The 10602-nt window shown below is 54.2% G+C and overlaps 1 protein-coding gene across 1 annotated transcript in view; it reads left to right on the forward strand.

Moving 5' to 3' along the window:
- Positions 1 to 10602, forward strand: part of RFX2 (regulatory factor X, 2 (influences HLA class II expression)) — a 49287-nt gene that overhangs the window by 32522 nt on the left and 6163 nt on the right. Inside the window, exons 11-14 of the mRNA XM_006896428.1 lie at positions 1955 to 2109; positions 3272 to 3369; positions 4290 to 4439; positions 5690 to 5898. Of these exons, the coding sequence (XP_006896490.1) occupies positions 1955 to 2109; positions 3272 to 3369; positions 4290 to 4439; positions 5690 to 5898 (612 nt within the window). The remainder of the gene's footprint in view (positions 1 to 1954; positions 2110 to 3271; positions 3370 to 4289; positions 4440 to 5689; positions 5899 to 10602) is intronic.

A 10602-nucleotide genomic window follows, 5' to 3' on the forward strand; every position in this document is an offset into this window, starting at 1 on the left:
CTCTGACACTCCCATCCCGATTATCCCAGTCACTGAATCAATCCACCTCATAGAGGGTCTTCCCCTCCTGCACTGTCCCTCCACCCTACCAAGAATGATGTCCTTCTGCAAGGACCAGTCTCTCCTTACAACATGTCCAAAGTATGTCAGATGAAGCCCCAGAATCCTTCCCTCCGAGGAACAGCCTGGTTTAACCCTCTCCAGGATGAATCTGTTTGTTCTCCTAGCAGTCCATGGTACATTCAGTACTCTTCTCCAGCACCACAGCTCAAAGGCATCAATTCTCCTTCTATCCTCCTTGGTCATTGTCCAGCTTTCTGATGCATGACAAGTGGCGCACCTTAGTCTCCAGAGAGACGCCGTTGCTCTTCAGTACTTTAGAGAGGTCCCTAACAGCAGACATTCCCATCTCAATACGTCTTTTAATTTCCTGGCTACCGGTGCCTAGAGTGTTATGTTAATAGATTCTATAAAACACAATAGGCCCTGCTGGTGTGATGGTTAAAGCTCTCAGTTCAAATATCTCAACTCCACTGGCCGTTTGTAGGACAAAGACCAATCAGTCTGTTTCTGTAAAGATCCAGCCTAGTAAGTGCAGGGGGTGCAAGTCTCCCCTGTTCTGTGGGGTCACCATGAGCAAGAGAAGAAAGCAATGGACGTGATTTATTACTTTTCCACATAGAGTATATAGATTGTTATATAACACTATACGTAAATTATGCTGTTAGGTGCTGTCAGGTTCCACGTAGCCGCCCTGTGAATGACAGACCTGAACCCCGTCCTGTCCTGTGCTGTCCTCACAATCTCAGACACACTTGACCTATTGTTGCCATCACTCTGTCTATGTAAATTTTGTTGTTGTTGTTGTTGTTGTTGTTGTTATGTGCCGTCAAGTCACTTGCGACTCATAGCGACCCTTATGTACAACAGCCCTAAACTCTGCTCTGTCCTGTGCCAATCGCACTGCCTCTGACACTCCCATCCCGATTACCCTAGTCACTGAATCAATCCACTTCATAGAGGGTCTTCCCCTCCTGCCCTCTCCCTCCACCCTCCCAAGCATGATGTTCCTCTCCAAGGACCTGTCCCTCCTTACAACATGTCCAAAGTATGTCAGATGGAGCCTCAGAATCCTTGCCTCCAAGGAGCAGCCTGGTTTAACCCTCTCCAGGATGAATCTGTTTGTTTAGAAAGCATAAAACTCTATAGACAGTGGTGGCGGCAGCGTTTTGTGGAGGCGAATTGGAGCCGACCCTCTAGCAGATTTTCTAAAGCAGTAAATCGCGTGGGAGGAGACTGCCCATCTTTCTCTCTCAGAGCAGCTGGTGGATTCGAACCCCATGCCTTCAAGTCGGCAGCACAGCTCCTTCCCCATCAGGTCTCTGAAGCTCTTGCTCTTAGGTGGCTTTTAGGGGCCATCAGGTAGATTTCCCCACTCCTGGTGACCCTGGGTGACAGGTATTCTTGGCTGTGGTCTTCTGCAGGAACTTTCTCCCAAGGAGCTGGGAGGGCTCACACCCGCCCTCCCGGCTGGCCGCTCAGCGCCGCCCTGTGGCAGCACCAGGGCTCCGTGAGTGCACGCGAGGCAGGATTCACTGTCGAGTGCTGAAAAGCAGTGAGGTGGCTAAAAGCAGGCCTGGGCGCATCGCAAATCCTTGTCACCCATTTGACCCTCTTCAGACCAGACTTTGCTTCCACATGAGTGGTTTTAGTGGTGGCCTGACTGCTCCCCCAAATAGAGGTGACCTGCAACCACAGGAATGTGTCACAGAGGCCTCATGCAGAGCACGGACACAGACCAAGACCAGCCGTCTGAGCAGCACACTGGGCAGAGCCAGAGCACCGAGACTGGGCTTGAACCTGCTACGTGGTGTTCCCTTGCCCAGTAGAGGGCCGGAGCTGGTGCCCGCGGAGCGGACCCCAGTTCTCAGCTGCCCTCCCCATTTCCCTGCAGTGAAGAAGAGCCTGAAGTGGCCACCATCCCAAAGGACAAGCTCATTTCTCTGTGCAAATACGAGCCTATCCTGAAGTGGATGCGGAGCTGCGACCACATCCTGTACCAGGCGCTGGTGGAGACACTCATCCCCGACGTGCTGCGGCCTGTGCCCAGTAAGGCCTCTCGCCCGCCCCGGCCCCCTCCTCGCTCTTCCCCCCGCTCTCAGCCCTCTGTCCATGCCCCTGACTGCCGCTGAGCCCACTCCAGCTCTCCGCCCCCCCAGGTGTGTCAGTCCAGGGCTCTTGGGCATTTTCAGTAGCTGAGCTTGGGAAGTGGATCACCAGGCCTTTCTTTGGAGGTACCTCTGGATGGATATGAACCTCCAACCTTTTGGTTAACAGTAGAGTGGGCTAATTTGTTGTTGTTCCTGTGTCTAAGGGACACACTAGGTTTTTTAGTGGGGCATAGAGCATCCACACGTGATAACTGCTCACCGCACCAGGAGTTCTCCCACCTCCCCCTTTTCCTTTCTGTGGCCCCAGAGAGAGCGAGCAGGCACAGGCTGGCCTGGCCTGTGGTGGGAGGCGCCCTCCTGTCAGCCCTGCAGGCTCCTAATCCGCTTGGCTCCCTCTCCTGGGATCTCAGTAGCCTCAGCCAGTGCTGTCCCAAATGCAAGACATGCAGAAAGCCGCCTCTTGACAAATCGGCACCTCACACTCGGGAAGTGACGCCTCGCCGGGGGTCTGTAGAGGCCGTGCATCTCAGTCCTGTTCCAGGATCTTCACTGCACACTTCCTTTTGCCAGAAAATTGGAAATAGCAAAGCTAGCCCGTTTGTCCTCTGGCTGTGTAACTAGGAAATGGTTCGATCTCATATCATGCTCCACTAGAATCTCTGTGTTAAGGCTTATGGAGCCCTGGTGGCACGGTGGTTCAACACTTGCCTGTGAAACACAAGGTTGGGGATTCGAACCCAGATGTGGCTCTCTGCCTTGCCAACTCTATGGGCCAGTCTGCCCTGTCCTGCAGGGTCCCTGCGGGTGTGCGGATCAGCTTCGGGGTGGTGGAGTGTTTCTGTCTGCTCTGCGTTTCTCTGTGTGATGGATAGATGGGTGGGTGGGTAGATGGATGGATGGATGGGAATAGGTGACACTAAGCTGTTCCTCTGACTCAGTGCCCATAATTCTCACTCCATGTCCTAAATTCTTGGTTGTCCTTGTGATTCCCTATGTTGTGATTTCCTCGTGGGTGGAAATGTCACTGCCTTTGTCACTGAATCCTCACTCTAGTAGGGAGGTGTGGCCTTGCTCACAGTCGATCTCATGGTTTCCTCCAGGTACCTTGACACAGGCCATCCGTAATTTCGCCAAGAGTTTAGAAGGCTGGTTGACAAATGCCATGAGTGACTTTCCCCAGAAGGTCATCCAGACCAAGGTAACTGGTCAGGGCAGGGCTTGGGGTCCCCAGGAACAAGGGAGCTGGGAGCTATTCACTCTCTCGGCTCTGCTGGCTGGGAGCTGGGCCCATGCTGCTGGCTGTCCTGGCTCTGCCCGCTGGGCCCTGGGCCCATGTTATTGGCTCTGCCAGCAGGGAGCTGGGCCCGTGTTGCTGGTTGCCCCAGCTCTGCCGGCTGGGAGCTGGGCCAGAGCCAGTTGCTGTCAATCAAGTTGACTTCAAGTCAGTGCACCCTGATGTGTGTCGGAGCAGAGCTGAGTTGCATAGGGTTTTCTCATGACTGACTTTTTGGAAGTAGTTGAGCAGGCCTTTATTCCAAGGCCTCTTCAAGTCCACCTCTGGGTGACTTGAACTGCCAACCTGTTGGTTAGCTGCCAAGCATGTTAACCATCTGTGCCATGCAGGGACTCAATGGACCTGCTCTGCCCTCTGCAGTTTGGGATTGATCCATTAGACCTGCGATTCTCAAATACCCATGTTTTGTAACAATAACCTAAACCCAAAATATCCGTTCCCACTCATCACGACCCCATGGGACAGAGAACTGCTCCCTCGGGGTTCCAGCTGACACACTGACCAGCTGGTGGGTTCTAACCACTGAGTCAAGTGTTTTAAGCACTGTGCCACCCAGGCACCTCAGAGTCTCCCTGGTCGTTGTTATCAGTGCAGATCACCAGCCCCCACCCCAAAGTGTCTCTGAGCCGGTGGATCTGGGGATAAAGTCCAGGAATCTGGATTCGAACATCCACCCGGAGGGCCAAGAGAACACGGACAGAGGGCGCAGGCGCCCCGAACCCACGGCCCATCTGTCCCGGTGTGTGGCACGGTGAGGACCTCGCAGGGTGGCATTGCACTTGCGCGGCTGCCGGCCTGACCCTCCGCCCGCGCGTGTCCCGCAGGTGGGCGTGGTCAGCGCCTTAGCCCAGACGCTGCGCAGGTACACGTCGCTCAACCACCTGGCGCAGGCGGCGCGGGCGGTGCTGCAGAACACGTCCCAGATCAACCAGATGCTCAGCGACCTCAACCGCGTGGACTTTGCCAACGTGCAGGTGACTCCCCATGGCCGCCGAGGAGCAGGACCAGGCCTGGGGCCCGAGTGCTCTCCCCGCCCCCACTCCTGCCGGACAAATGCAGGTTCAAGGTCACATGGTTGTATCCGCGCACACAGACTTTACAGAATGGCCACTGTACAAAGACATGGGGGGCGGGGGGGGGGCGGCTGTGTGAAACGTGCAACAGTATGATTTCCTCTCCTCCAAGATGAATGAGTATCAGCAGTTCGGAAGGAGTTTAGTTAACTGGTTATTTTTCTTTCTGTGGATTGCCCATCCTTCTCCCGCAGAGCAGCTGGTGGCCTCGAACCGTGTACCTTAGATACTGCAGTGCAGCTTCTTGCCACTGGGCCACCAGAGCTCAAAAAGTAAAATATAGCCCACTCTCCCTCCCCCCCCAAAAAAGAGACTTACTAATGAATTAAAAATACTCCCAGTCAAACTCATTGCTGTGGAGTAGGAACGACTCGTAGCTGACCCTCCCGCGGGGTTTCAGAGGCTGTAAATTGCACTCGAGGAGACTGCCCATCATCCTCCCGAAGAGGGTGGATTCGAACCCCCAGAGGTGCTGCTGTGGGTTAGCTGCCCCCAGCGCTCCCTCCCGTGCTGTTGGGATTGTTGATGTTGTAGTTGTTAGTTTTGCTGATGGCATCGCTCCAGCTGGTCCCAGCCCCACACATGGTTTGAGCACACGTTTCAGATCCTGCCCCGCCCATGATCGGTGGCAGGTGGGACCACTGAGCTCCTCAGGGTTTTCACTGACCGATTGTTGGAAGCTGGTTGCCAGGCCTTTCTTCCAACTCATCTTAGTCTGGACCCTCCTCTGAAAGCTGTTCAGCAGCACAGCAAGCCTCCACTTCCAGGCGGGCGGGAGGTGCACACGGGCTAGGATCCAGCCTGAGTCCCGCATAGAGGGCGAGAATTCTACCCCAGATACACCACAGCCCCGGTGACAGAAAAGAGCATACATACATGTTTACAAGGGCAACTGACCACTTACAAACCAGCCGGCGGACACTGTAACAAAGCTGCTTCCTCGAGAGGCCTGGACACTTAGGTCCCTAGGAGCCAGGTGGCCTCCCTGCCTGGCCTGCAGGTGAACAGGTGCTGACCACGCTGGGCTCACAGATGGAGGGCGAGCACAGGGTCCGCCTGGCGCTGGGGTGGCGGCCGGAGGGGCGGGGCGAGCGCGCCCTCGCAGGGCGGGGTCACTGCACGCGTGGTGACGTCGCCTCACTCGTGCGCAGGAGCAAGCCTCGTGGGTGTGTCAGTGCGAGGAGAGCCTGGTGCAGCAGCTGGAGCACGATTTCAAGCTGACCCTGCAGCAGCAGAGCTCCCTGGACCAGTGGGCCAGCTGGCTGGACAACGTGGTCACGCAGGTCCTGAAGCAGCATGCCGGCAGCCCCAGCTTCCCCAAGGCCGCTCGCCAGTTCCTGCTGAAGTGGTCCTTCTACAGGTAAGAGGCCTCACTGACGGGAGGACGCAGGAGGGAGGAGGGGGGAGGAATGCACGAAGCGAGGACAGAAGGGGGAGGCAGGAGGCGGGGGAGGAACGCAGCGGGGAACGCAGGAGGCGAGGACATAGGAGGGGGGACACAGGAAGGGGAGCTGAGGGGGGGGACTCGGGAGGGGAGGAGGCGGGGGATGCAGGAGAGGAGGACAGCGGGAGGGGAGGACACAGGGGGAGGATAGAAGGAGGTGGATGGCATGAGGGAGGACGGAGAACTTCATGAAGGGAGGACAGATGGGGAGGACTGAGGAGATGACACAGGAGGGGAAGACAGCAAGAGAGGAGGAGGGTTGTAGGAGGGAGGACGGAGGAGGTGACACAGGAGAGGAGGACCCAGGAGGGGAGGGCTCAGGAGGGGGCTGCTTGGCTGCTCAGCTCTCCTGGGTGAGGCAGTGGCAGTGGTGGCGGTGGCTGCAGGGGAGGCCCCAATTCAGGGGCACCTCACGCTCAACAGCAGAACACTGGCTGGATCAGCAGTGACTCGGGCCCACATGGGTCACAGCATCTCCTGTTTCTGAAAGCCTGTCTTGGAATAGACGCTCTGAAGAAACTGCTCCGTGTCCTAGTAACACACGAAACTCCAGTGACAGACGGTGCACTGTCCGGGAATCAAACCCAGGTTTCCTCACCACTAGGTGACGGAGAAAGGAAATGAACATCTTCCACTAACAGGAGCGATAGGAGAGTGGCCAGAGGCAGAAGACAGGAGACCCTGGGGAAAAAAACCATCCTGCCACCTTCCTGCTCTTATGATCTACCGTAGTTTGCTGAGGTAGACCCAGGGCATACTGTTGTCGTTGTTGTGTGCCATCAAGTCGGAACTGACCCATAGCTGACCCTCCAGCGGGTTTTCAGAGGCCGTAAATCACAAGGGAGGAGATTGCGCATCCTTCTTCCCTGGAGCAGCTGGTAGATTTGAACCGTGTGCTTTTGAGATTGCAGCTCAGTTTCTTATCTTACCACTAGTCCACCAGAGCTCCTCATAACATAATAGATGTTGTTGTTGTTGTTGTTGTTGTTATGTACTATTGAGTTGCCAGCAACTCATAGCGACCCTACATACAACAGCTCTGAAGCCTGCCCTGTCCTGAGCCAGTCTCACTGATTCTGACATACCTACCCCCATTGCCCTAGTTATTGTATCTACCCCATCTCATCTGGGTCTTCCCTTCCTCTGTTGCCCATCCATCTTTCCCAGCATGATGTCCTTCTCCAACGATTGGTCCCACCTGGCCATATGCCCAAAGTATGTGAGATGAAGCTTCAAAATCCTAGCCTCTAAGAAGAAACTTGGTTTCACCCTCTCCAAGTCTGTTCAAGACTCTTCTCCAGCAACACCACTCAAAGACATCAGTCATATTTAGTCGTTGTCCAGCTCTCTGATGTATATCAAGTAATTACAAAGACCATGGCCTGGATCGGGTGCACCTTAGTCTCTAGACTGACATCGTTACTTCTCAGTACTCTGGAAGGGTCCCTGACAGCAGATTTACCTAATGCAGTTTGTCCTTTGCTTTCCTGACTGCTAGTACCCAGAGTGATGATTGTGGAGCTGAGCAGGCTGTAACTGTTAACAACCTCAGTATCTTCTCCATCCATCATGGTGCTTCCAGTTGACCCAGTGGTGAGAATCTTGATAGCCTCCCACAGCTAATCTGGTCTTCGTTCATTAGTGGTCAAGGCCTCAAACCTGTTCCTCAGTTGGTTTTTAAATTCAGGTGGGACAGACTCAAGGTCAAATCACAGAGTCCCCACCTTCTATCTAGTTCCAGAACATTCTTAGTCTGTATGAAGAGAAGTTTTAAAAGGCTTACACCCCCAAGGACAGATCACAGCAACAAATATGAGATGAGAAGTGTGTGGACAAGGGGCAGCCAGCAGCCGTGGAGACTGACCCAGTGGGATGGGGACACTGAGCCCCATACCCTCAGCCAGGGAAGCAAGACCACTGACTGCCCCCCTAGAAACCCTACCCCTGAGAGAAGGGGCGGCTGAACTCTCCAGAGAAAGGAGACGAGAATGAACCCGGTGTGGAGCATCACTCAGGCACAGGAGACGTGAAACCTGGTTCCTGTCACATCATGGACAGCCCTCAGAGACACTGTCGACAGAAGGGAGCACAGAAGGACGCGTACTGGACAGTCCCACTTGTAAACTTCTTGTTGTCGCCCAGTCAGCCCCAGCTCAGGCACCCCCACGTGTCAGAGCAGAACTGCTGCCCAGAGGGTTCAAGGCAGTGACCTTTCAGAAGCAGATCACCAGGCCTTTCTTCCGCGGCTCCTCTGAGTAAGTCCCACCTTTCCACCACAGTGGAGCACTTCATCCTCTGCACCACCCCCCAGCCTGGGCTGAGAAACGTCTGGAATAGAGCAGCATGCAGACAGACCCCTCGAGACATCCCAGACCACTGCAGGAAGGCGAGTCACATGGGCGTCCTGGTGCGTTTCAAAGCTGTGCTGCCACTGGACTGTGTCACCTTTGAAGTGAGTAATGGCATCCTGCAAAAGCGAATGACCAAAATGTGTCACAAGAGACACGCAGTGAGTATAATGGTGACAGTAAATTACTCAACATGGGGTTGCCACAAACCTTCACGTTGTTTTAGAAAAAAATAAAAACCCAAGCGTTGTAAAGCTCAGCTGAACTGGGTTTGCCATGTCTGTCACGAGGGGCTGGAGCTTCTCAGAGGTCCTGAGGATGGCACAGGACGAGGCAAGGTCACTCTGCGTCGCGGGGAAGTCAGTGGCACCCAACACCAACAGCAGCCACCTGGGCAGAGGCTGGGGCTGATTTGTAGTGACCAAAGACAGCGGAGCTGGACAATGAGTAAGGATGAGAGAAGAAGAATGAATGCATCCTTGCTGTGTGGGGTTAGAGTACTGAAGAGCCCATGGACTGCCAGAATAACAATACATATGTCTTGGAGAAGATGCAGCCAGAGTGCTCCTTGAAAGCAAAGATGACAAAGCTTCATCTCACATATTTTGGGCACGTTGCTAGAAGAGGCTATTCGTTGGAGAAGAACATCGTGATTGGAAAGGTAGAGGGCCAGTGAGGGAGACGAAGAACCTGAACACAGTGACTGTGGCAGTGGGCTCAAATGTGGCAGAGGTTGTGAGGATGGGATGAGAGTCAGATCTGTTAGGGTCACTATGGGTCATACTCACCAGCACCTGACAACAACATCAGGGACAAGAGAGGGGAGGGAAGGTGTGCTCTGTTGCTTCAGGGGCACTAAGCTGCTGTTAAAGATAGTGGGAAAGATAATGTTAAAGGCAGTGGGGACAGATAATGGTAGTTGAGCTGAACATAGTTAATGTCCTGAATTGTGCGTGTGAAGGTGTTTGAAGTTTCACGTGCTTTATTAGACATTTGTATTTACTGAAATGAGAAGGAAATAACAGCCCAGACTGGAGGCCAGGGGTCATGGCATTAAAAGAGAACATTGCAGAGAGCCCTAGGGACTAACAAGACAGAGTCTCACTCACTCTGCACCTGTAACGCTGGTGGCCAGGCTGATGGTGGGCAGAGCATGGGAGGGGACATCCTTCAGCACTGGGAGACTAGAAACTGGGCCCCTGACTCATACATTTAGGAACACAGCCCCTCTGTGAGCTGGATGCTGGTCTGAGAGTGTCGCAAGGTTTTCCATACATGTTTGGGTTATATTATGACCTTCAAAAGACACATTCGAGTCCTAAGCCCTGGTATCTGTGAACATAGCTTTGTTTGGAAGTACCCTCTGAAGATGTCACCAGTTCCCCTGAGGCCATGCTGGAGTATGGGGTCCTGTCCCAGTTCTGTTGGCTGTGCTGGTACCTTTTGTGTGACACCCTGGTGAGGCTATGACAACTAATTGTGTGGTCAAACCCTATTCTAGAAGTTGTCCTGATGTTTCATGTGCTTGAAGCAGCTGCCAGGTCTTTAAGATCAACTGCCTATGGCCTGAACCACATGTTTGGGGCTTGCCTGTCCCCACAATTGTGTGAGCCAGTTCTTTAAAACAGAGGAGTGAATGGAGGAAGAATGGATTGTTGGGTGAATGGGTGAATAATTGTGTGGATGGGGAAGGTTGGTTGGATGGGTGGATTAGTGGTTGAATGGATGGGGGGGGTGGACGGGCAGGTGGGTGGTTGGACAAGTGGATGGTTGCTTGGACAAAGAGGTGATTGCTTGGATGAGTGGATGGATGGATGGATGGATGGATGGGTGGATGGGTGGATGGTTGAGTGGATGGGTGGATGGTTGGTGGGTGGGTGAACAAGTGGATGGGTGGATGGCTGAGTGGACGGGTGGATGGTTGAGTGGACGGGTGGATGGTTGAGTGGATGGGTGGCTGGTTGGGTGGATGGGTGGCTGGTTGGGTGGATGGGTGGGTTGGTGGGTGGGTGAACAATTGGTTGGGTGGATGGGTGGATGGTTGGGTGGATGGGTGGATGGTTGAGTGGACGGGTGGATGGTTGAGTGGATGGGTGGGTTGGTGGATGGGTGGGTTGGTGGGTGGGTGAACAAGTGGCTGGTTGGGTGGATGAGTGGACGGGTGGATGGTTGAGTGGATGGGTGGATGATTGGGTGGATGGGTGGATGGTTGGGTGGATGGGTGGATGGTTGGGTGGATGGGTGGATGGTTGGGTGGATGGGTGGATGGTTG

This window comes from Elephantulus edwardii, unplaced genomic scaffold (assembly GCF_000299155.1).
Source record: "Elephantulus edwardii isolate Elephantulus edwardi_28Jun2011 unplaced genomic scaffold, EleEdw1.0 scaffold00185, whole genome shotgun sequence".
NCBI classification, from domain to species: domain Eukaryota; kingdom Metazoa; phylum Chordata; class Mammalia; order Macroscelidea; family Macroscelididae; genus Elephantulus; species Elephantulus edwardii.